Genomic DNA, 25,240 nt, shown 5'->3' with positions numbered 1-25,240 from the left:
AATCCAGCCATAACGACTTAACAAAGTCTGCACTGCATTCCTTACAGACAAAAAGTAGAAAAAGTAACTCCAAAAACTCTCACAGGAGACTCCCCGTCCCCAAATTGTATCTTAAAATCAAACTTAAATTTGCTCTGTTTTTAACACTTTTGATGGGCGATGAGCGACTATACAAGGGAGTTGTCTGTGCTGTAGTAAGAGTTCTAGACTCCCGGGCCCCTGACCAGCTGTGTGAGTGACAGCCAGTCACCCTGGGCCAAAACATGAAGAGAGCAGACCAAATGACCTCACAAGGAAGTCCCTTCCAACTCCAAAACTCTAGGACTTCTCATCTCTCAACATGGAAACTCCTTTTTGAAATGTACTCTCAGTGACTCTGATGCTTTCAGTTCCAGGAGTTCTCCTATTTAATTTAATCTTTAAAAATTATCTTGTAGCCCTGGCTGGCGTGGCTCAGTGGACTGAGCACACCGGCCTGCAAACCATAGGGTCACTGGTTCGATTCCCAGTCAGGGCACATGCCTGGGTTGCAGGCCAGGTCCCCAGTAGGGGCCGTATGAGAAGCAACCACACATCGATGTTTCTTTCCCTCTCTTTCTCCCACCCTTTCCCTCTGTCTAAAAATAAAGAAAATCTTTTAAAAAAATTATCTTATAGTCACAGTAAGCAAGGTACCACGTAACACCTGGGGGATGGGGAAGGCACAAGTATAAAAATGAGTTAGACTGTATTAGCGATACAATGGAGTACAGAAGAAGGTAAAATTGAATTAGAGAATGGAGGAAGATGCTTCAAAAAGGGTTACATTCTAAACAGAAAATAGCAGCACGAGAGGGAAGCCTCCACCTGTGGGTGGGGACCGTTTCAATGTGGCAGTGAAGTGGGAGGAGACACAGGATGTCCTTGGCCACATCATGACCTTCATGTAAACTACAGCATTACTACTTGTCATTACAGAATCTTAGACCCAAATTTCCACCCTTTCAGATCACCCAGGCCAGAGATGTGCTCAGGCAGAGAATCAGAATTCCAGTGACAGGCACTCTCCACTGCTGGAGGGGGCTTTAGTTGTTAGATGACTTTTAAAAAATATTCCCCTTGCTATAGCCATAAATGCAAAACTTTTGACAACCCAATACTTAGGTTTTTCTAAGAGACCAAAATGAAATACATGAACTTCAGTCTCAAAAACTCAAGTGCAAGTATGTGTGCAAAGTTGTGTCTTAACAAAACTTTGTGTTTAGATCTTGCAAGAATTCAAAACTTCTAATCATTTATAGTCAGAGATCAAAGTTTCTGGAAATTATAATCAACTCATTGAATTCTGTGTGAAATTATTAGGGTAGATGTGACTACAAAATGCTACTTTCTACATACTTATCCCCTCACTGCCCATTGTTTAAAGTACAGTTAATGTCATTTGTGATGAACATCCTTCAGGTAACTCCTCGTTTCAATTTTTATGAAATTCTGGGTTTTTTCATGTAAACCATAATGCCTCCTATAATGTCTATCTTAACAAATATTTCCTATCTGGGCTTTTAAACCCACACCAATCAAGAGCTAAGAGGTTTGCTGTGTACAGTGCTTAGCACAATGTTACAGAAAATAAATCATTTAGTAAAATGTATTATTTACAATGTATTAAATAGCATTTAATGTATAATCACATTGGAAAAATCCTTATCTTTTCCAAGCGAAGTAAGTCTAATCTCACTTTAATTTTTCCACATTCTTAAAATCTGGAGAGCAAATGTGAACACCTCTGTTTTACATAGTGAAAAAAGCAGTGTATAAAAAAAGTATAAATTCAGCCCTGGACAGGTAGCTCAGTTTGTTAGAGCATCATCCCAACAGGCCAAGGTTGCATGTTTGATCTCCAGTCAGGGCACTTACAAGAATCAACCAATGAGCCCTGGCTGGTGTAGCTCAGTGGATTGAGCGCAGGCCTGTGAACCACACGATCGCGGTTCGATTCCCAGTCAGGGCACATGCCTGGGTTGCAGGCCACATGCCTGGGTTGCAGGCCAGTTCCCGGTTCCCGGCAGGGGACGCATGAGAGGCAACCATACATTGATATTTCTCTCTCTCCTTCCCTTCTCCTCTAAGATAAATAAATAAAATCTTTAAAAAAAAAAAAGAACCAATGAATGCATAAATAAGTGGAACAACAAATCAATGTTTATCTATTTATTTCTCCTTTTCATTCTCTCACTAAAATTAATAAATTTAAAAAGTTTTAAGTTATAAATTCATTAAATGGCAAAGTCTAAACCTGGCAATGGAATCTATCTCACTTGTAACTTTATTTATAAGACATTGTATTGTTGGTAATGTGTTAGTCAATGCCACAATACATCCCATAGTTTCCAAACATTAAGACGACCAAATCGGTCTTCCTCAACTCCACCAAGTTGAAAAGTACTGCTATACAGGGATATTTTTCTTTCAATCCAGTGAGAACAAACTAATAAATAAGCATGTAAGTTTTGCCTTTGGTTACCATCTCTTCCCAAGATGTCTGGTAGGTTTCTTCCCATTGTTCCTTTCTCTTGAATGTGTACTTTACTCACAGACCTCCAATTTTTCTGTAGGACCAAGATACACCCATTCTATACGCCATGTGTGAGCAACACATAAACAGAACTCACAATATTAACTGCCAATGAAATGTTTACGCTTATTTTGGTAGAAACAGTTCTAATCTGCTATAGCATTTTCGGTTTGGGAAGTCATTAACTTGTAAACTTTGCTAATTCCAGGAAACTTTACTCATTAGCACATATGCGTTACTGGAAAACAGCATCCACCTGTGCGTAGGTTTTTCCAGTGAACAGGTTTTCAATAAAATTAGGTTAACACACGTGAGTTCAGATTCTTCTCTTAAAGCTATAAAAACCACATTGGTCGGAAGACTCCCTCTCACCTGGACACTGGTTAGGGACGTGTACTGGTACGCTCTGACGGTCAAGTAATTAGCTTCCACATCAGCTATTCCCAGCAGAATGTACTTCCACCATTTTCTTTTCAAGATGTATAAAAGGTTATCATTGCCTGGTTGAAAGAAATCTGGATTAGTACATTTTACTTGGAAATGAGGCCATGCATGCTGATTTAGCGTTTGCTGTGTATTTGGGGTGTGCCCCCCACCACCAATTTCCATTACTCATAACCCGAATTCCTACAACAGTTCTGCAGAGTCAGTCAGATTTTTCCAGTACAAGGCCCCAGCTAACATGTCATCACAGACCACGTCTTCAGTGAAGGCATCAGAGAGAAAATAAGGAGAAAAGTGGTTAAATTCCCTTTGCCATTGTGATAGAAATACAATATCCAGATATGAGTTTGGATGTTGCCATTCTTGACAAGCTACAGATTATCCCGGGAAATGAAATGTTTTCTAATGAAGTCGTTGCCTAGTTAACCTCCACTCATGGGCTTCTTCACAGAAAACTCTGCATGTGGTCATTCTTTTGGAAGAGATATGCTCTCATGAGAAAATTGTCCGTGGTAAGTTTGGAAGAAAGACTTAGTGGCACCAGTGAAGAAACACCTTATATTCACCAAATTCTATTTAGCTTCTTTGGAGAATCTAGCATCACTGGAAATAGAGAGTTGGCACATAGACCAGAAGGCTTATTATAAGATAACCTACAAGGAAATATAGGTAATGAGAATCACAACCAGATGATTATCATTAAAACCCAATTAACAGGAAAGTCCTAAAAATACACAGTTAGTCTTCCTCAACACGAGATGGTATGAAAGGCACCTAAGAGCCATCCTTTCGGGAGACCGTACTGCTGTGCTCGAGTCAGGCTGACTGACTGACGCACAGAAAAGAGCGAAGTCCAGGGCTATTGATCATGTACCAGTTCTGTTTCCAGTTCCTAAAGCTCTTGTCAAATTTGGTACATTCCCCTTTGGAGGGTTCCCCCATTCCTACAACTGATTTCTATTTTGTTTCAAAATATATTTTTTTATCGTGACACCTAGGAATACTGTCAACACTTTAGGGTTCATATTAAAACAGGGTTAGCAAATCCTACATTGAGGCTTTTAGTTTGTGCCTTAGATATGATAAAAATGGAAGGATTGTACCCTCCCAAATGATTTATTTGGGTTACCCATTATCTTCACATTCCTAAGTCCAATCTAATTCAGCTCTTCTCTTGTGGGAACAATTGTTATTATCAGGACTAGCAGCCCCTAATGCAGAATGGCAATAAGAATGTGGGCTCTGGGGCTGGCTGCCCAGGTTGGAATCCTGGCTCCACCAGTTATTACCTGTATGACTTAGAACAAGTTATCTGAGTACTCATACCTCAGTTTGTTCATCTGTAAAGTGGGGATAATAATACTCACTTGACTTGTTGAGAGGCTTCAATGAGTTAATACCAAATCTAAAAAAGTTAAGCAATTAAAATGATGCCTGGCACAAAAATGTTTCTCAGAACCTAGTTTTTTCCCATTTTTGTGTAGCTAGTGAGAAATGATAACTCTATGCTGATTTCTAATACAACTTAGCCAGCCAGTGATAAAGATGCTAAATCCTCGCCCATTCCTCGTCTTTGTTTCTCTGGTAACATAGACTTGATCTACGTGCAATTGATGCTCCATTTAGCAGTTTCTCCACTTGGCTGGAAGTACAGATTTTGGAAAGTGAAGTTTTTAACTTCAAGTGCTTTAAACATTGTCTCTGAATCTTATCAACAACAGGAAACAAAATAGAACCTAACTTGTAATAGCATTTGAGTTTTTTGACAATTTCTATTCCAGTTGGGTGCTACTTATTTAATCAGCAATTTCAGAGAGTATGCATAATCTCTAGTCAACACTTTCACAGAGCAGGTATCACATTTTTCTAATGACTTTTATAAAAACAGCAATAGTTTTTCCTACTCTTAGTTTTGCCTAATGTTTTATTTTTAAATGCCTAAAAGCCACTTTTTAATGAAGATAATTTGTTGAAAAGGTTAATTCCCACATTTGGCATACCTGATTGAAATACCAGCATCATGGTATAAGTTAACAACAGCAAGCAATAGTTGATAAAGCTCTGAAGCATGGGGGTGTTCACTTTGTATTTTTCTGCCAAATACTGGCTCGTAATGGCTGTTCCGCATATACACAAGGACAACATCTGACCCAGGGCAATTGTTTTCAAAATATTCCTAGAAAATAGAGAAGGAAATTTGAATAACTTGCAAGTAAGTTATGTACCTTACACACAAACACATAACATGCACAACACACACAGCCCACAACACATACTTTAGTGATCAGCAAAAAAAGAAAATGTTAATTATTTTAGGTGGTTAATTATTTCATTTTATTGCTTACTTTGTATGCACAAAAAATAAACTGCTGGTTTTTTTAAAAGATTTTATTTATTTATGTTTAGAAAGAGGGGAATCGACGGAGAAAGAAAGAGAAACATTAATATGCGGTTGCCTCTCATGCGCCCCCTACTGGGGACCTGGCCCATAACCCAGGCATGTGATCTGACTGGGAGTCAAACCAGCAACTTTTTGGTTCACAGACCAGCACTCAGTCCACAGAGCCACACCAGCCAGGGCTAAACTGTTGGGTTTTGAGAGACTACATTTTTATTCTTTTATGTTTCTAATTTCCCCATCATTACCAAAAAACATATAGTCTCCCATTTTATTAACCATCCATTTAGAAATCATTTTGATTACTTAGCTATGTCATACACTATTTGAAGTAAGCGTGTGTGTGTTTTATGTGTATGGTTTTTAAAAACTCAGCTTTAACTCATTTTAAAGTCTTCCTACTCATGAAATGTTTAACATATTCTCATCCTTTCATCCTCCCTGTCCTGATTTGTTCAACTAGAAGTAATGGTTTTCAATGTTACTGCATGTTAGAATCACAGCGCTTTTAAAAATGTCAGTATCAGGCTGTGCCTGATGACCTGAGAACAATTATGTCCTCACATTCTGGGGTGGATCCCGGGCAGGCAACAGTGATGGTCAAACCTCCTCGGGTGATTCCAACATGCAGCAGAGACTGTGCATCACTGTTCTAGAGGCAGGCACCTAGAATCTATAAAAGAATAAAATCGAGTTCTGGCCAAGATGGAGGCGTAGGTAGAAACCCTTTACTTCCTCTCACAACCAAAGAGTCCAAAAGCAACAAACAACCAGAGGCACCAGAAAATCAAACTGCATGGAATTCCGACAACCAAGGAATTAAAGAAAAAATCAAGCAGACCCAGAAGGTGGACCCTGAGGCGGGGAGGAAGCAGAGGAGGGGGCCTGACCCCCGAGTTCCATGAGGCTGAGCTAGAGGGACTGAGTTAAGGGGGAAACTGAGACTCAGAGCTCACTGTGGGCTACATCTGGGGTTGCCACGGAGGGAGATACTTCCAGTGTAACATGGGAGTCTGTTGGAAAGTGCTCTAGAGCTGAGCAGGCAAGCTGCATTGCTGCCTCTCTGGCCCCTCTCCCACAGAGAGCAACACAGTGCAGCAAAGAGGGTGGCCCCGCCCAGGTGAATACCTAAGGCCCCACCCCCTTACAACTTATCTGGTACGCCAAGACAAAGAAATAGGGCCCAAATGAAAGAACACAGCAGAACTAAGAGATGAGGACATTGCCAACCTATCTGATGGAGAATTTAAAGCCCTGGTAATCAAAATGCTCACAGAACCGACTGAGTTTGGTTGAAAAATGAAAGAACAAATGAAAGATACCCAAAATGAAATAAAGCAAAATATTCAGGGAACCAACAGTGACAAAAGGGAAACCAGGATTCAAAGCAACAATTTGGAACAAAAGGAAGAAATAAACATCCAACTGGATCAGAACAAAGAAACAAGAATCCAAAAAAATGGAGAGGCTGAGGACTCTGGGACAACCTGAAACATTCCAATATGCAAATTATAGAGGTGCCAGAAGGAGAAGAGCAGCAGCAAGAAACTGAAAACTTATTTGAACAAATAATGAAGGAAAACTTCCCCAATCTGGCAAAGGAAATAGACTTCCAGAAAGCCCAGGAAGTCCATAGAGTCCCACTGAAGTTGGACCCAAAGGAGAACACACCAAGTTACATCATCATTAAGTTACCCAAGATCAAAGACAAAAAGAAGATCCTAAAAGCAGCAAGAGAGAAGGAGAGTTACATACAAAGGAATTCCCATAAGGCTGTCAGCTGATTTCTCAAAAGAAAACTTGCAGGCAAGAAGGGGCTTGAAAGAAGTATTCAGAGTCATGAAAGTCAAGGACCTGCATCTAAGATTACTCTATCCAGCAAAGCTCTCATTTAGAATGGAAGGGCAGATAAAGTGCTTCTTAGATAAGGTCAAGTTAAAGGAGTTCATCATCACCAAGCCATTGTTATATGGAATGTTAAAGGGACTTATCTAAGAAAAAAGAAGATCAAAAATATGAACAATAAAATGACAACAAACTCATAACTATCAACAAGTGAACCTAAAAGAAAAGAAAAACAATGAAAACAAAAACTAAGCAAACAGAACAGGAACAGAACCAGAGAAATGGACATCACACAGAGGGAGTTCAGTGGGGAGGGGGAAGGGAAGGATGGAGGGGAAAAGGTACAGGGAAGAAGAAGCATAATTAGTAGGCATAAATATATGGGAGAGATAAAAATGGTATAGGAAACAGAGGACTCAAAAAACTTATATGTACAACCCATGGACATGAACTAAGGGTTGGGGGAATGCTGGAGGGTTGGGGGGCAGGGTGGAGGGGGGATAAAGGGGGAAAAATTGGGAAAACTATAATAGCATAATCAAGAAAAAATACTTTTACTCACATGAACAAGTATAAAGGACACATGGACAATAACTAAGGGTGGGGGGCAGAAATAGGAGGGAGGCGGGGAGCATGGGGCGGGGGGCTGGCAGGGTTGGGAATATAAGACAGAAAGCTGTACTTGAACAAAAATTAAATTAAAAAATTATTTTAAAAAATTAAAAATTAAAAAAAAGAAAAAATACTTTTAAAAAAGGAAAAAGAAGAATAAAACCCAGACCCTCTCCTTTAGCATTTTAAGAGAGAAAGAGGAACCTCAAGAACCAACTAGAAAACAGCAGTCTTGCAACAGTCATGCAACCAAAGGGCTGAAGAGCACACAGGTGCTACCGATTAATTCTGTGTGAGGGACTAGCTGGCAGTGCAAACTAGGAAAGATTTCGTGGAAGCAGTGACATTCCAGGCAGGTTTATAAGGATATAAAGGATTTCTAGAAGAAAAAGTAGGGAAAAGGGAATTCAGAAAGCAGTAACTAGGACCAAATGCAGAGGCACAAACACGCAGGGGTGGGTCAGGAAACACCAAGTGGGTCAGTGTGCCTGGGGCACAAGGGCCACAGCAGAGAGTGGTCATAGGTGAGACACATCGTGGAAAAGTAAGTTGAGGCCAGTTGGTCAAAAGGTTTGAATGGCACACCGAGAAGCTAGGCCTTTGTGCCATAAACAGGCGGGGGCCATGGAGGTTTCTGAACAGAGAGATTTACTAAAGTAACTCTGGTGTTTAGGAAAAGGAGGATCAGTGAGATGAGAAATTAGGCAGAGGAGCCAGTAAGAAAGCCAGCATAATGACCCAGGCCAAAGTAAGATCTGAGCAAAAGCCATATCAGCATAAATGGAAAGTAGAGAATGATTTAAAAGACTACAGAGCCTAGTACACCATGAAATCTCTGGAGGAGATATTGAAAATGATATCTGGGCCCTGGCTGGTGTAGCTCAGTGGATTGAGTGCGGGCCTGTGAAACACACGATCGCGGTTCAATTCCCAGTCAGGGCACATGCCTGGGTGTGTGCATGTGCCCTGACTGGGAATCGAAGTCAGGCATGTGCCCAGTCAGGCATGTGCCCTGACTGGGAATCGAACCGCAATCATGTGGTTCGCAGGCCTGCGTTCAATCCACTGAGCTACACCAGCCAGGGCTAAATAAATAAAATCTTTAAAAAAAAAAGAAAATGATATCTGGGTTTCTAGACCAGATGACTGACTGGGACAGGGAATGCAGGATGAGAGCAGCTTTGGGGCAAGGGGAGAGTGGTGAGCACATTTCAGAGCAGAAGAAATTGAGGTCACTGAAACGTTGAGAGGAAGAACAACAAGAGGCTTGGAACAAGCAGGCTGAGATGGCCCCCAGGGAATCTCTGCTTGCTGGTATTACTGCCCCTTGTAATCTCCTCCTCCCAAGTGTGGGTAGGATCTGTGACTTGCTTCTGACCATTAGAATATAAGAAAAGTAATGGGATGTCATTTCCACAAATCCATTGCATAACTTCCATCTTGCTAGGCAACTCTCTCTACTGATTCTCTTCCTTGCTGGCTCTGATGAGACAAGCTGCCACATAGAGAGGCCCGCATGGCAAGGAACGGAGGGTGGCAACCGCCGGCAAGGAGCTGAGGCCCTCCGTGCCGAAATCCACAAGGACGTGCATCCCGCCAAATGGAATGCGCTCAGAAGCAGATCCCTCCCCAGTCTAGACCCTGCCCTGGATGACACCCTGACTGCAGCCTGTCTGAGACCCCAAAGCAGAGGGCAGAGCTAAGCCATGCCCCGATGCCTGATCCATAAAACCTGTGATATAATAAATGTGTGTTAGGTTTGTGGTAATTTGTTACAGAGCAGATAGATAAGAAATACAAGGTTGGAGCTCTGGACTTCAGAAAGTTAGACCCTATCTGTTTTGTTCTCCACTCCATATCCAGTGCCTGGTATTTTGCTGTCGCTCAGTAAATATTTGTTGAATGAATATCAATGGATGAAGTAATTACCATATATACCCAAATATATGGTAACCCCTAATATAATACTCTTCCCCACTTTTCCAATGAAGTGCCACAGTCAGAGAAAGACAGATTATGTAAGTGCCTTGACACTGAAGCTAAGAGTGGAAAGACGTTTTAAGAAGGAAGAAATCAATACCATAGTGTCCAAAACTGCACAGCAAAGAGGTGACATTATAGCTAAGGAGACACAGCTGGCCTGGCAAGCTGGAAGTTGCTAGAGATCTTTGAAGGAAAGCTTTTTGTTAGTGGTAAAGCCTAAAGTCAGATTTTAATTGGCAGTTGGCTGGGTGAGTAAGAGATGAACACCAAACATAAACAGCTCTTTTTTACCTGATGAAAAGAACAGGCGTGTGGCAACAGTGTGGTGAATGATACTATCTTGTTAAAGTACCGAGGAAACTTACAGCCATTTGGGAGATGAGCAGAAGCAAATTTACTAGTAAAACCTTGAAGACTGACAAAGCAATTTAAGAGCCGATGAAGACTGACAGCCAGTTCCTGGGGTTTAGGGACAGGGGTTGAGAATGTTGCAATTTTTATTTAAAATGTTCTCTCTCTAAATATGTCCTTCCAGAACTCTTCTACACAAAGTAAAAAAAAAAACCACCAAAACAACAGAAGACAGAGAATATCCACTCTAAAAGCTTATAAAGTATTCTTTTTTCTGGAATAGCTGTTTCAGTAACAAGCAGCCAGCCTCAAATGATCCTTGCACAAGGGCAAACAAACAATCCTTGCACAAAGATCCTCAAACGATCCTTGCACAAAGAAAGGGGATGCTTGCTGGCTGAGACAACCTCAAAACACTTGCAGGACATCTACTTCGTGGGAGGCTATACAGATACGAAATGAAGCAGGCCCTCCCTGTGCCTGGGAGGTTCAGCTATGACTGGAAGTGAGTAGGCAGGCAAAGTAACAACTAAGGCACAGCCAGACAAGTGTGAAAACAGACTAGTTCAAAACAACACAAAAATTCAAGAGTCCACAAGATAGGCACAGTGAGGAAAGGCACGCCAAGCAGGAGGCACGGGGCTAAAAGGATAGGGTCCGTTCAGGAACTGCGAGTGGGCTAGTGTGGCTGCAGCACAGAGCGTGGAAGACAAGCAGCAGCAGGTGAGGACGGGGCACTCAGAACAGAAGCCTGGTCAAGAAGGGTGGTGAGGTCATCGAAATCTTCTGAACAGTAAAGCGATTAGCGAGGTGGGAGCTGAGCATTTCTAGAAATGCCATTGCGTCATATGGCACAGAGCACCCAAGCCTCACCCAACTCCTAACATGAAAACAACATGCACAGGACAGCTGAGATAGACAGAGGGGTGTAGAACAACACCCCGTGTTCTGGATCAGACGACTGGATAGACAGCAGTATGGCTCACCAAGATCCCCCAAACAGGAGGACAGGGCACACTTGGAAGGGAGAATAACTCCATGTGGAACATGCTGGATTTTGCTAAATTATGAGACAGTCGAGAAGAAACGTCCAGTAGGCAGTTTGGGGCTGAGAAAAAGGACTGAGGTGAAGACACAGGCTTGGGGATCATGAGCACAAAGGTGGCAGCTGAGGTTGGGATGTAAATGAGGTCACTATAACGTACGCATAAAAAATGGAAAAGAAAAGAGGGTTTAAAAAAACAAAACACCCTGAGAAAGAGCAACATTAAGGGGCTGGAGGAGGGAGAATTATAGATGGAGAGAGAGAGGGGCCTGGCCAGAGAGAGAACAAGGCAGGAAGAACACTCTGGAAGCAACAGAAAATGGTGTTGTAAGGAGGAGCTGCTCTTCAGTTTGGACGGGGGCCCCACTGCCCTGCTGGCTCCACTCTCCCTCTCCACAAACCCAGCATCCACTCTTAGCAGGAGGCAGCGCTCTGAATCCCTGCCTCTGATGGGGTCGCTCCCGTGCCTAAAGCCTCTCAGTAGTTCCCCCTGGCCCTTCCAGGAAAGCCAAACTTGAAAATGGCCCATAAGGCAACCTCCCATCTGGCCCCTGCCTAGCTCTCCAGCCTCATCTTGGACTACTCTCTCATAGCTCCCATTTTAAATTTTTTAAACTTCTTCTAGGATATTGAGAATACAATCAAGAATACAATAATACATAACCAACATGTATCATATATCTACCAGTGTAGGGTAAGTGGAGGCAGTCTGGCTTCCTCACCCAGGTGTCTGGGTAGCTAAGGGGACCAGTGTTCCCACAGCCTTGGAGGGGCCTGATAACCAGTGTTCTCATAGCCTTGAGACTGGGTCTGATAAACTGTCCCCATAACATGAAGTGAGCTCGCATGCACAGAATTATGTTATGTTATGTTACGTTCTGGCAATTTTCTGGCTTTGTTCCCCTCTAGTACTTAGACAGGTAGGGACCCCCTGCAGGGGTGATGATGATGAGAGACACATAAAGTGCCATGTGTCACCTGCCATGGACAGGTGCCACCATGGATACCACGCTGGGGAGCAAGGGCCATGACGTGAGACACGCAGATAGACATGCTGCTTGCAGCATGTGTGACTTGCCCATCCATGAATAAAGGCATGCCAGACATCCCAACAGCTCCCTGAAAATTTTTCCATGCAGGTGCACAGATACCATGGACCTGCCTGGCCTTGAAGGGTGGCAACACAATCAGCGTAGCCGTCAGGATTCATTTCAGAACAGTGTGGTGCTGGCACCCCAGGACGGGGGCTTGGAGTGGCCAATCACCGGCAGGGCAGGTAGTATTTGGTGGCCAGGCTCCCCACAGCTTGACCTCCTACCCCATGACTGGTTCTACGTCTGTGGTGCACAGACACAGTGGAGAAAGTCCTGTGGGTGGTGGGGATGACCCTAGAAAAGCCCAGTGCCTCTGCGGCTGTGGGGGCTGTGGGCTCAGTGTTTCTTTCATCTTTTCGAGCTGAGACAGAGACTAAGCTTTGAGACAGTGAAGTTCCAAGAGCCCTGAGAGGGAGCAGAAGCCCTGAAGGCTGAAGAGGAGGCTGCACTTCTCACCTCTGTGAAGTAGAACACAGGGGCAGAGAGGAAAAAGGCCTTGAAGGCTTGAGTCTGTGCCCTGGTAAAAAGCCTCTGAGCAGCTGAGCTGCTGCAGTCCCCTCCCCACTCACAGTGAGTGATTCAGGGGGAAAGGGTGAGGGGAAAAGGAACTGAGTTCTCTGAGGCTGAGAACTGAGTTCTCAGCAGCTTAAGGCTGCTGGAGGAAGTTTGGGTCTGGGCATCCCCCTCCCTCCCTGCCCCACACAGACGTGGAACACAGTGGTGAGAGTGACTGGCCAAAGGGCAGGCCGGGGCTGAGTGCTCTGGTGCCAGCACCCAGAAAGCTCTGCTCCCAGCAGGCAGGTCAGAAGAGGCAGGGACCCCTGCGGGTGAGCAGTGTGGGCTGCTGTGCCTGTGGGTCAAGGCTGGGTGCTCAGAGCTGAGCTTTGCAGCAGTGTTCCAGGAGGAGGGGCAGCGGTGGAAGTTGTCAGAGCTGGCGGAGCGAGCTGGGAGGCTGTGAGAAAGCAGGCTGGAGCTGGCACAAGATAGGGAAGCAGGTGCTGGCACCCAAAAAGCTCACTGAGAGGGAGTGGGCCACAGAGCTGTGGTGGCAGCAGTGACCCTGGAGTCCAGCACCTGTCAGAGAGGTCCTGGAAGACGACAGCGACACCTAGAGCCACAGAGATGGCTGTCACTGGAGTCGCAGAAACAGTGGCCCAGTCACCTGAAGGGATGCAGTAGCGGTGCCAACAAGCAGTGCCAACAACCGGCACCCACGGTGGGGCGGGGGGGTAGGGGGTGGGGGTCGTGCACTGGTGCTCCGCAAGTGCGCTCCTAGTGCCCACACACCGGCGTCGGGTGCAGGCCTAAATTATCCATCCAAACCCCAGGGGTGTGACCAGAAAGGCCTGTCCTGTGCGTCTAAAGGACCATTTGGCCGTCCCAATCTTCCAAGAAGAGGAAGAAAATATTCTGCTGGACCCTGTGAGCTAGATGTGCATGTGACACAGGAAGGCTTTAGATGGGGTTTGTGGCAGTGATTGGAATGGCTACATCACCCCTTGGGTTTCTGGTCCCAACTATGCAGAGGTACGGTACTCTTGATGGAAAAGCAGTTGGCTGCTGCATATGCTGCCCTGTTGGCCACTGAGGCCATAACAGGAACTGCCCTCATGACAGTTAGGGCCACACATCCCATTGCAGGGTAGGTCCAGGACTGGGTGGCCAAGCCTCATAGTGGGACGGCTCAGATGCCCAGGCTGGCTAAGTGGGGGGGTTATCTGCAGCAAAGGAGTACTCTGTCCACTAGCCCTTTGTGGGCTGAGCTACAGGAAGTGTTAGGTCCAGTTATTTAGGTAGATGAGAAATCCACTGTTCCTGTCCCTACAGAGGAGGTAGAAAATAGCCCCTTCCGGGAAGGGGAGGCACCTATTCCCTCATGCATGGTACACTGACGGGGCCAGCAGGGGCCAGCCTGCTGTGTGGACGGCTGTGGCAGTCCAACCAGAGACAGAGACGATCTGGTCTGACACTAGTGTGGGACAGAGTAGCCAGTGGGCGGAACTCTGACCCACATGGCTCGTGGCGGTCAAGGAAGCCCCACCCCCGACCATTGGCACGGATAGTGGGGCAGTATACTGGGGGCTAACATTATGGATTACCTGGCACACAAATAAATGGATGGTTATGCATAGACCATTGTGGGGACAGGCTTTGGGCAAAGACTTGTGACAGTTAGGCCACCGGAAATGAATTGCTGTATATCATGTTACTGGGCAGGCACCTCTTGCCTCCCCTGGGAATGATGAGGCTGACACTCCAGCCAAGCTGTGGTGGCTAGAAAGGGTACCTGCCAGTCCCTCAGGAAGGGAAGCAGCCCAGTGGGTACACTGTCGCCTCTTACATGCTGGGCAGAAGACCATGTGGTCCACTATGGAAACTTGGGGGTTACTTGTCACCTTACCAGAGGCATAAGAAGTGTGTGAGACCTGTCTGCTCGTGAGACCATCCCCGAAGGCCTGTGGGAACTTCTGTACAGATAGTGCGGGGACGGTACTGCCGACCTGGTGGCAGGTGGAGGTAACTGGGCTCCTACCTAGTTCAGAGGGGTGTAAGCATGCTATCACAGGTGTGGACACAGCCACAGGACTTTTAGCTGCTTATTCCGCATGGCACCCAGATCAGAAAGCAGTGGTTGCTGCACTGGGGCACTTATGTGCTGCTTATGGGCGACCCCTGATCATTGAAAGTGATCAGGGGATGCATTTTACTGGGGCCTTGGTACAACAGTGGGCCCAAGACATGCAGACTGACTGGAAGTTCCACGTGACCTATCATCCCCAAGCTGCTGGAATGACTGAATGGTACAATGGCTTCTTAAAGCAGGGTCAGCGAGCTGCAGCTGCCACCCCTACTCTGAGGGGTTGGACAAAACACTAATGGACCATCCTCCAGACTCTAAATGAGAGAAGTCGGAGGGGGTGCCCAGCTGTGGTGGAAACACTGCTCCACTGGACTGGTGCTCCTACTCAGCCACAGGTACAGAGTAAAGATGCCCTGCTGAAACCAGGCACGGGGAAACAGGGGAATGTTCTCCTGCCTGCTCCGGGGGGCCTGGGGTGAGGGCCTGGAGTGGCCTTAGGAAACCAAAGCACCCCCCCTCCGCCCATGCGCTGGGTGGCTCTTTTGCCCCTTCAGGCCAAGGGGTGTAGAGAAACTTACAAATAGTGCCCTGGGTGATTGGGACTTGGCCCCCCGTCTTAAAGGTGACATATTCAGGACCAGCAGACCACAAAATGCTTCTTTGTGGCACCTTGGTGATACCCGTATGGCCCATTATGAGTTCTCCCCTGTTATTGCAAGTAAGCAATAGCCCCCAGTTGAGGCACAAAAGGTCTGGTGTTCATGTGCGGGAAGATTTCTCTGCCAGCGATTGTCTTATCGGCTGACCAGAAGCTGACTTGTATATTGCCAGAGAGTCGTGACTTGCCTTTACTGGTACCTATAACTGCTCTGTCTTTTCTCCCTTAGAGTGCAAGGTAACACCTTAGTGGACTGGGTTCATACCTATGCCTTAGTGGCTGACCAATCAGCATGCTGGGTCTGCACTGAACTCTCCCTGAGCACGTTGACTGACTTCCCATGGTGCATCTCTCCTGTTTCTGTCTCAAATTTGACTTGGCTTCCAAACCAGTGGAACAGCAAACATCCCTTGTGGAATGCTCCCTGGACTGACATCTATGCTGGGGCCAAGCAGTGGTATGACCAGCCCAGGGTGTTAAGCAACTACTCTGTATGGGATGGCTCGGGATGGCCTACAGCTGAGGCCGTGGAGCTGGCTGGACCAGCACGCTGTTGCATTGAGAACTCCAAAGGACAAGCCCAGGCGGGCTGGACTCTGACAGGTCTGTGTCAGACCCATATTCCTGGACATTGCTGGGAGGCACAGAATGGCGCGTGGGCTGCTGTTCCCACTGGGACCCTCTGGGTGGGTGGCCCACATGAGTGGCCTTACTTGCACGGGAATTGGACTGGCCGTTGTACCTGGGGGCAGCCTGATTACCTGGTTTGGGCTGCATGCTGTTGAAGCTTGTACTGTGCTGCGGCAGCCCTTGATTTGCTTGCTTGTTGCTGTAGTCAGTGTAGCCTGTACTGCTGTTGTGGGTTATGGGTGCAGGGCTCTGCCCTCCCACCAAGGGACCTTTGCAGAAAATTTCCTTGCATAGACTATAAGGTGAGGAACCCATTGGGGTGGATTATAGGGTAAGTGGAGGCAGCCTGGCTTCCTCACCCAGGTGTCTGGGTAACTAGGGAGCAGTGTTCCCATACATAGCCTTGGAGGGGCCTGATAACTAGCGTTCTCATAGCCTTGAGACGGGGTCCGATAAACTGTTCCTATAATATAAAGTGGGCTTGCATGCACAGAATTATGTTACGTTATGTAATGTTCTGGCAGTTTTCCGGCTTTGTTCCCCTCTAGTACTTAAACAGGTAAAGACTCCCTGCTGGGGGCCATGATGACAAGAGACGCACAAGGGGATGGGTGCCACGTTGGGGAGCAAGGACCATGACATGAGACATGCAGACAGACACACAGCTTGCAGCATGCGTGACTTGCCTGCCCATGAATAAAGGCATGCCAGACATCTCAACGGCTCTGTGAATATTTTTCCATCTGCACAAATACCATGAACCTGCCTGGCCTTAAAGGATGGCAACACAACCAGGCAGCTTAAGAAATAAAATATTGTTGACCTCTGGTCAAAATGGCAACATAGGCAGACATGGCTCATCTCTTCACACAACCACATCAACATTACAATTAAAACATAGAACAAACATCACTCGGAACCATCAGAAATCAAGTTGAATAGAAGTCAGACAACTACAGAATTAAAGAAACCACATGCATCCAGACTGGTAGGAGGGGCACAGACACAGAATGGGGCTGGTCCCTCACCCATGTGTGGTGAATAAAAACTCAGGAGTGATATTGCAAAAGCAAGGAGTCCCAGCCTTGTACCAAGCTCCGCATGCAGCCCAGGCTTCCAGTGCCAGGAAGGTAAGTCCCCATAATTTCTATCTGCAAAAACCAGCAAGGATTGAGTCTGTGGAAGAAACTTCTGGAGCCCCAAGCAGTTCCTCTTAAAGAGCCCACACACGGATTCACCTACTCAGACTCACTCCCTCTGAACTCCAGTGTTGGGGTAGCAGCTTGAAAGGCACCAGTGGCATACAGGCAGAAACTGAAGTGTCAGATATAAAGGTGAGCAGAGGTCATTGTTCCTTTTCTAAACGCTCCCTCCACAGAGCAAGCTGGTGCTATATCTGAGACTCCATCAACCTGGCTAACACTATTTGACCTGCCTTGGAGATCCCCAGAGACTCTGCCCCACCCAATTTTGGGGCCCAAGCTGCTTTTCCATACAAATGGCTCGTCTTGGATCGAGATTGGAAACTTCCTAAATCCTCTCAAACAAGCAGCAGCTGGCCTCAGTGAGCCCAAGGCCCCGGCACTGGCAGCAGCAGCAAGCCTAGATTCAGAGCTTCAGTTTGCCTGGGAATCTCCAAGGCCAGCACAGTAGCAGCCATCTCAGATTGCTTTAGAGCTCAGACAGGCTGACTCTGGCCCACACCACCAGAAAAAAAACAGGGACAGTGCACCCAGTGGACATCTACAGAGAATGTCAGAGCACCGCAACCCTGCCCCTGCCCTCCATGAAGGGCAGAGATTGGTGGTAAGTGGTCACAGCCAAACTTTGCAGCTGACTGGACTGGGTAGATCCCTCCCACTGATCTGCCAACAGCAACCAAGACTCAGCTACAAGAGGAGGGTGTACTCAGCCTTCACAAAGGGTGCACCTTGAACACCCAGCTTGGATGACAGAAGAGGCTGTGCCACTGGTCCTACAGGACACCTACTACATTAGGCTACACTACCAAGACACTGAGTCATAGCAGCTCTTCCTAATACATAGGAACAAACACAGGGAGGCTGCCAAAATGAGAAGACAAAGAAACATGGCCCAAATGAAAGAACAGATCAAAATTCCAGAAAAAGAACTAAACACAAGGGAGGTAATAAGCAATCTATTAGATGCAGAGTTCAAAACACTGGTTATAAGGATGCTCAAGGAACTTAGTGAGAACGTCAACAGCATAAAAAAGATCCAGTCAGAAATGAAGGATACACTAATTGAAATAAAGAGCAATTTATAGGCAAACAACAGTGGAATGGATGAAACCAAGAATCAAATCAATGATTTGGAACATAAGAAAACAAAAAACAACCAACTGGAACAACAAGAAAAAAACCTCCCAAAATGAAGACAGTGTAAGCAGCCTGTAGGACAACTTCAAGCCTTATAACATTTGCATCAGAGGAGTGCCAGAAGGAGAAAAGAAAGCAAGAAATTAAAAATCTATTTGAAAAAATAATGAAAGAAAACTTCCCTAATTTGCTGAAGGAAATAGACATGCAAGTCCAGGAAGCACACAGAGTCCCAAATAAGATGGATACAAAGAGGCCCACTGCAAGACAAACCATAATTAAAATGCCAAAGGTTAAAGATAAAGAGAGATAGGCCCTGGCTGGTGTAGCTCAGTGGATTATGCGTGGGCCTGCGAACCACACGATCGAGGTTCGATTCCCAGTCAGGGCACATGCCTGGGTTGCAGGCCAGTTCTTAGCAGGGAACTCACAAGAGGCAACCATACATTGGTGTTTCTCTCCTTCTCTCCTTCCCTTCCTCTCTACAGATAAATAAATAAATAAATAACATCTTTAAAAAAAGATAAAGAGAGAAACTTAAAAGCAGCAAGAGAAGTTAGTTACCAGAAGTATGTTACCAGACAGACGGGAGGGGGGAGGAGGAGAATGAGTGAAGAGGCAAGGGGATTAAAAGTACAAATGGGTAGTTACAGAATAGCCACAGGGATGTAAAGTGCGGTATAGGAAACAGAGAGGCCAGAGAACTTATACCCAAGACCCATGGACATGAACAATGGTGTAGGGATTGCCTGAGGGAGTGTGCTGGGTGTTGGGGGTGGGGGGGTGCCAAGGCAGAAAAATCAGGACAACTGTATTAGCACAATCAGTAAAATATAATTTAAACAAAGAAATAAAATATTGGCAACATCAACATATCCCCTTTGTGTTTGTCCCAACCTCTTAGCCCTCCTGAGGCAACTACTTTCCAGAACTTGGCATCTATCATTCCATGGGTTTCCATATAATTTAATATTTATATGAGGATCTCTAAATCATAAGTAACATTGCTTTGTTTTTAAATTTTATAGAAACAGTATCATAATACACGTGTACTTTTGCAACTGGCTGTTTTGATCAACATTGTTGGAGAGATTTTTCTAAAGTGATACTTTAGCTCTACTTCATTCCTTTCCACATGACACATCACACTTTATTCATTCCTTGTCGATATTTATGTTGTATTCCAATTTTTTTCAAATTTTTTGTTCTTATAAATAATGCCTCTACAAACATTCTGGCTTATGTCTCCTGATGTACATATCTAAGAGTTTTTGTGGTTTTTAACAAACTGGTATGGATGGGTTACTGATGTGCTAAGCAGCAGTCCCCTGGGCACTCAGGATGGCCTTCTGGGGACCACAGCAGGCCCACCTGCTGGAGGCTGGGGACTCAAGAGCACCTACAAATGTTATGACTTGCAATTCATACCATGGGAAGTTTAAAGGAATCATTTGCTTTAAAGATATATCTAAGAGTGGAATTATTGGTCTGAGGGCATAAGCATCTTCAATTTTACTTGTTTTGCTAGACAACTTTTTAAAGGTTATATTACTTCATTTAGTTTACTCTTCAAAAGGAAGGAGCTGAAAACGTCCACCCTTCAAGCAGGAGGAACAATATCACAAACTGGCCAGATGTAGACATTAGGCTAGGGAAGGAAATGTGTGCCCAGGTGAGCAAAGGGCTAACACCTGGCTCCCACAGAGGCAGCAGTTGTTAAGGACACTCTCCCCCATCACAGGCTGCCGGGGCAGCCTGGATCCAGTTCACTACCGCTGCCTCTGTGCTCACTTCTTCCAGAAGAAGGCACGGATTCTGGGTTTTTGGCTGCCCTATCCCAGGCAAAAATTCACCACATGTCCCTGTAGACTAGGAGTCTACAGAGCCAAAGCCAGAGAATGAAAAAGTTATTTTAGGGGCACAAGTGTTATTGTCCTTAGCCACCCACTTCCTCCAGGAAACCTGTGGTGAAGGGTACCTGGCCAAGTACATGGTTCCAACTTTTCTGTATTTCACAATCAAGTGGTACCATCAGAGCACACACTTCCAGCATGACTCTCACAACAACCCTGAGGAAAGGAGTCTGACTACACCTGTCACAGGTGGGGAACAGGGGACTCAGAGAGGCTTCATAACTCGCCCACAGTCATACAGTTAGTCAAAGGCAGAGCCACACAGCACTCTTAGCTATTAAGAGACTAGCTAAGAACTCAGGGAGTTCAAATTAACTTACAGAAAGCTTATGTCTGGAAGAAAGTCTCGGAATTGCAACACTTTGGTGCCAATGCCCACTTTTTTAGGTGAAGGAACTGTGGCCCAGAAGAGGGGAGTGCTTCGCTGAAGACCACACAGAAGCAGAGTTGATGCCATTAGACATCTGCTGTCCCACCGCAGCGCATGGTCTTGGGACAATAATGGAGCAGCTGATATAGTCTTAGCTTCTGTGTCTTTTTCTCCTCGCTCTCTTTCCTCCAAACACCCCTCTAATTTACCCTCCTTCACTTCTCCATTATGATTTTATGACAGAGCTCATATTATTAAACCCCTTCTTCAAAGGATCCTTGCAACCCACCTCACTATCCAGAGAGGGTTCTAGCCTGACTTCTCTCCCACCACTAACGCTGCTTTCCTGTGCAGCAGGGGATGAGCTGGCTGTCCAAACTCCAGNTGGAGCAGCTGATATAGTCTTAGCTTCTGTGTCTTTTTCTCCTCGCTCTCTTTCCTCCAAACACCCCTCTAATTTACCCTCCTTCACTTCTCCATTATGATTTTATGACAGAGCTCATATTATTAAACCCCTTCTTCAAAGGATCCTTGCAGCCCACCTCACTATCCGGAGAGGGTTCTAGCCTGACTTCTCTCCCACCACTAACGCTGCTTTCCTGTGCAGCAGGGGACGAGCTGGCTGTCCAAACTCCAGGTTGCTGTAAAGCTAATCAAGTGGCCGATAACCTAATCGAATTCAGAACATTTTTCACATCCCATAATGGACTTGGAAGCAATTATAAATTTGAACTACGTGAGAATAAGAAGTGTGGAAGCACTGAGCCCTGTTCACAAATTGACAAAATTCCTCCAGTTCAGCTCATATGTGCATTCTAACACAGCACACCTAAGCAAGCTGTCTTCCAACTGTAAAGTATAACCATCTTCTAAAAAATAAGAGAGAGAGTCACAAATTGAGTATGGATATTTAAAGTTACAGGAATGTACTTCTCTTGGCTCCAAATCATAATGACCTCATCTATAATGGAAGAACAAGAGAGAGAGGGAGGGAGGGAGGGAGGGAGGAAGGGAGGGAGGCAGAAAGGGCTGAGGGGGGTGGAGGCTGAACAAAAGGAGAAAGAAGAGGAAAAACAGACTTGTAGAGAGAGACAGCAAAGGCCTTGAAACAATTTTTGTTACTTATGGTTTCATATTTAAGTATTTGCACTTCATCACAAGGTCCTAGTTCATGTGAATTGTGAACTGAACCCAGGGGTTCTTTATACCATAACAAAACCTGTTCCTTTCTAAAGGAAGCTGCCAGGAACAATGTGCGTCTAGCTGTGGGATATATATCCTGTCACTGTTTTTTTCAAATGGAACCACCACTGAAATGCACTTCAAAGGCAGGATATGGTGCAACTCCAAGACGCATTTTCCAAGGTGGCTTCACAGTGTGGGAGCCAGGCCAGGGGAAAGCAGAAGGGAGAGTTGTGGATCATTGGGGCAAATTTCAGAAAACAGGTAGGGGATAAGCTGAGTAAGGTCACTTCTGACTACTTTACTATTTGGATATATTGTATGAATTGACAGACTGAAAAAAAAGTATTTTTAAGGCATTTTATTTCCTCCATGACTTCCTTTCCGGAAACCTAAAGGCCCTTGATCACAGACCAGCAATGTGAACAATTCCCAGAAAGATTCCAAAATGAAAGAAAGGCTATAATAAGGAGTTTTGCCTAATGCAAACACTAGTTTTACATAAAATATATGAGACACAATGATGGAGTTGATTCATTTCTTTAGTTCTTCTTCATTTGCAACATCAAGTCAGACCGGCAGTCCTTTAATTGGGCATACACTAAATAATCATTGAAGGCTTAAAAAGAAAAAAAAAATGACATCCAGACTAGCCCAAACCAACTGAATCAGATTCTCAGGAAGTGGGGTCCAAATATTAGCCTATTTTTAAAAAGTCTCCTGAATGAATCCAATATACAAGAAGGATGGCAAACTGCTGAATTATTCTTTCCCTTTTATTTGAAGAAAGAAAGTGTTCCAAAGGACTGATAAAATAACATCGTTTGAATGCAAATCACACATTTTTCTTTACATTATGTGTCAATAAACCTGTGCTGCTAGATGGCACACTGTCAGCTAAAGGTAGGATTTAGCAGCAGAGCTAAAAGACTTCTACAGAACACAGCTTCTTAGGGGAGATTTTAAAATTCATTACATCCGCCACCTGTAAATACCTAGTACAGAATAATAACTTCAGCACTTCTATAAAAATCCTATTACAAATCTGAAAAGAAATATTCATTTAGAGCAAATCCTCATATTTAGCACATAGATTACCTACTGTCTATTACTGGAGCATTTTAAATCATATTAGAAGCAAGCTAGAAAACAAATAAATAGTTTTTCTTCCCAAAGTGAGTAGCAGCCTGGTTGACCATATTCTTTCCATATCTACATTTCTATGGTTCAAAAATTTAGCCATTAGTGTATCACCTAATTCTAATTAGTGTAAATAGCTAACTAGCCATTTGAAGAACTCACACTCTGATGTACTAAGACGTCCACTCAAAGTGGACAAAAAAGTCAGATTTCAAAGAATAGAAAATGTACTACTGTGTAAGTATTATTACCTTAAAAGGAAGGCAAGTAAGAAAAGGAGATTTTTATGGGTTCTTTCCCCCACTGAGTTAGATCTTATTTACAATAGGTGCTCAGTAAATGTGTATTAAATTATGAATAAATGCTGCAATAAATTATTGAGACACCATAACATTAAGATGCAAGGTAGGAGACCCTGATAGAAGTGAACTCAGGGCAGTCACAGCAGAAGAAAGACGAGCTCAGGAGTCAGATAAAACAGGGACCTAAATCAAATTTGAAACATGACAGATAAGAAACAGGAGCAGGCAAGTGCAAACAGCGGTCTGCATCATTTTTGGTTTTGTTTTGTAAAAGGCTATAGAGATTGCACCCCAGATACAGCCCTTGGGAAAGGGGTATTCCTTCTGAACATAGTGAAAAGTACGTTAGACTTTGATTTAGAGTAACTCCATCTCTCACTGGTGTTATGAGTTGGATACATTAGGTAGCCTCTCAGAAACTTTGTTTTGCTGTGTTTTAATGGGTGTTAACACCACTTGTACAGGTTTAAAGACTAATTGGTGTAACCTATGTAAAAGTGCTTACCACCTTAAACACTCAGTGAATTTTCTTTCCTTTCTTCCTCTGGTTCACCCAGCCTTTGGAAACATCGTGACCAGTACTATCCAATAGAACTTCCTGCAATGGCGGAAATGTTTCATAGCTACACCATCCAATACAGTAGCTACTAGTTATGTAGCAATCAAGCACTTGAAATAGAGATAATGTGAATTCTTAAATGTATGTCATTGAAATTTAAAGTAAATAAGCCACAGGTGGCTACAGCCTATAACCATATTGGACAGTGTAGCCACCGCCAGCATCGCGCGCTAGAAGTTACTGTGGTGACCAAAACATTGGAGAAGCGGCTCCTGTGCACTTGAAATGTGGCTAGCAGGGTGAATGAGGAAGTACATTTTCCCCTTTACTCCGCTGTAATTCATTTTCACCTAAATGGCCACACATGGCTGGTGGGTACACAGCTCTAGACCAGTGCTTTTAAATCTTAACGTGGCAGGAACCACCTGAGGGTCCTGTTAGACTGTGTATTCTGATTCAGTGGGTGGAGAGAAGCCTAAGGTTCTGCATTTCAGACAAGCTCTCAGGGGAGGCCTGTGCTGCGGATCCATGGGCCACCCCTGGGACCAAACCTGCAGGAGCACAGCTCCAAAGCTGGGCTTCCAATTCTGAGGTCTCTGAACTCTGGGGACCCATGGAACTGTGACGGAAACCCACTGGCTGCTCGAGAGCTGTCTTTGACCCTTCCAAAAGCTTAGCAGTACTGCTGACCATTGCTGGTGAGAATGCGGAATGATGCCATCCTTATGGGGGTGGTGGAGAGGGGCGAAATTTCTAAATTTTACTCCTAGGAATCTATTCCTTAGATACTTTGGCAAAAATACAAAAGGTATACATGCAGACTTCCCCATTTATANGACCAGTGCTTTTAAATCTTAACGTGGCAGGAACCACCTGAGGGTCCTGTTAGACTGTGTATTCTGATTCAGTGGGTGGAGAGAAGCCTAAGGTTCTGCATTTCAGACAAGCTCTCAGGGGAGGCCTGTGCTGCGGATCCATGGGCCACCCCTGGGACCAAACCTGCAGGAGCACAGCTCCAAAGCTGGGCTTCCAATTCTGAGGTCTCTGAACTCTGGGGACCCATGGAACTGTGACAGAAACCCACTGGCTGCTCGAGAGCTGTCTTTGACCCTTCCAAAAGCTTAGCAGTACTGCTGACCATTGCTGGTAAGAATGCGGAATGATGCCATCCTTGTGGGGGTGGTGGAGAGGGGCGAAATTTCTAAATTTTACTCCTAGGAATCTATTCCTTAGATACTTT

General features: G+C 44.9%; 1 protein-coding gene across 1 annotated transcript in view; it reads right to left on the bottom strand.

Moving 5' to 3' along the window:
• Window positions 1-25,240, bottom strand: part of SLC35F2 (solute carrier family 35 member F2) — a 68,550-nt gene that overhangs the window by 9,578 nt on the left and 33,732 nt on the right. Inside the window, exons 2-3 of the mRNA XM_037047718.1 lie at window positions 4,999-5,174; window positions 2,927-3,054 (exon numbers count right to left, since the gene is read on the bottom strand). Of these exons, the coding sequence (XP_036903613.1) occupies window positions 2,927-3,054; window positions 4,999-5,174 (304 nt within the window). The remainder of the gene's footprint in view (window positions 1-2,926; window positions 3,055-4,998; window positions 5,175-25,240) is intronic.

This window comes from Sturnira hondurensis, unplaced genomic scaffold (assembly GCF_014824575.4).
Source record: "Sturnira hondurensis isolate 20B ecotype Veracruz unplaced genomic scaffold, ASM1482457v3 Scaffold0006213, whole genome shotgun sequence".
Taxonomy (NCBI): domain Eukaryota; kingdom Metazoa; phylum Chordata; class Mammalia; order Chiroptera; family Phyllostomidae; genus Sturnira; species Sturnira hondurensis.
The sequence above is the reverse complement of the archived record's forward strand: the minus strand, read 5'-3'. Positions and strand labels throughout refer to the sequence as shown.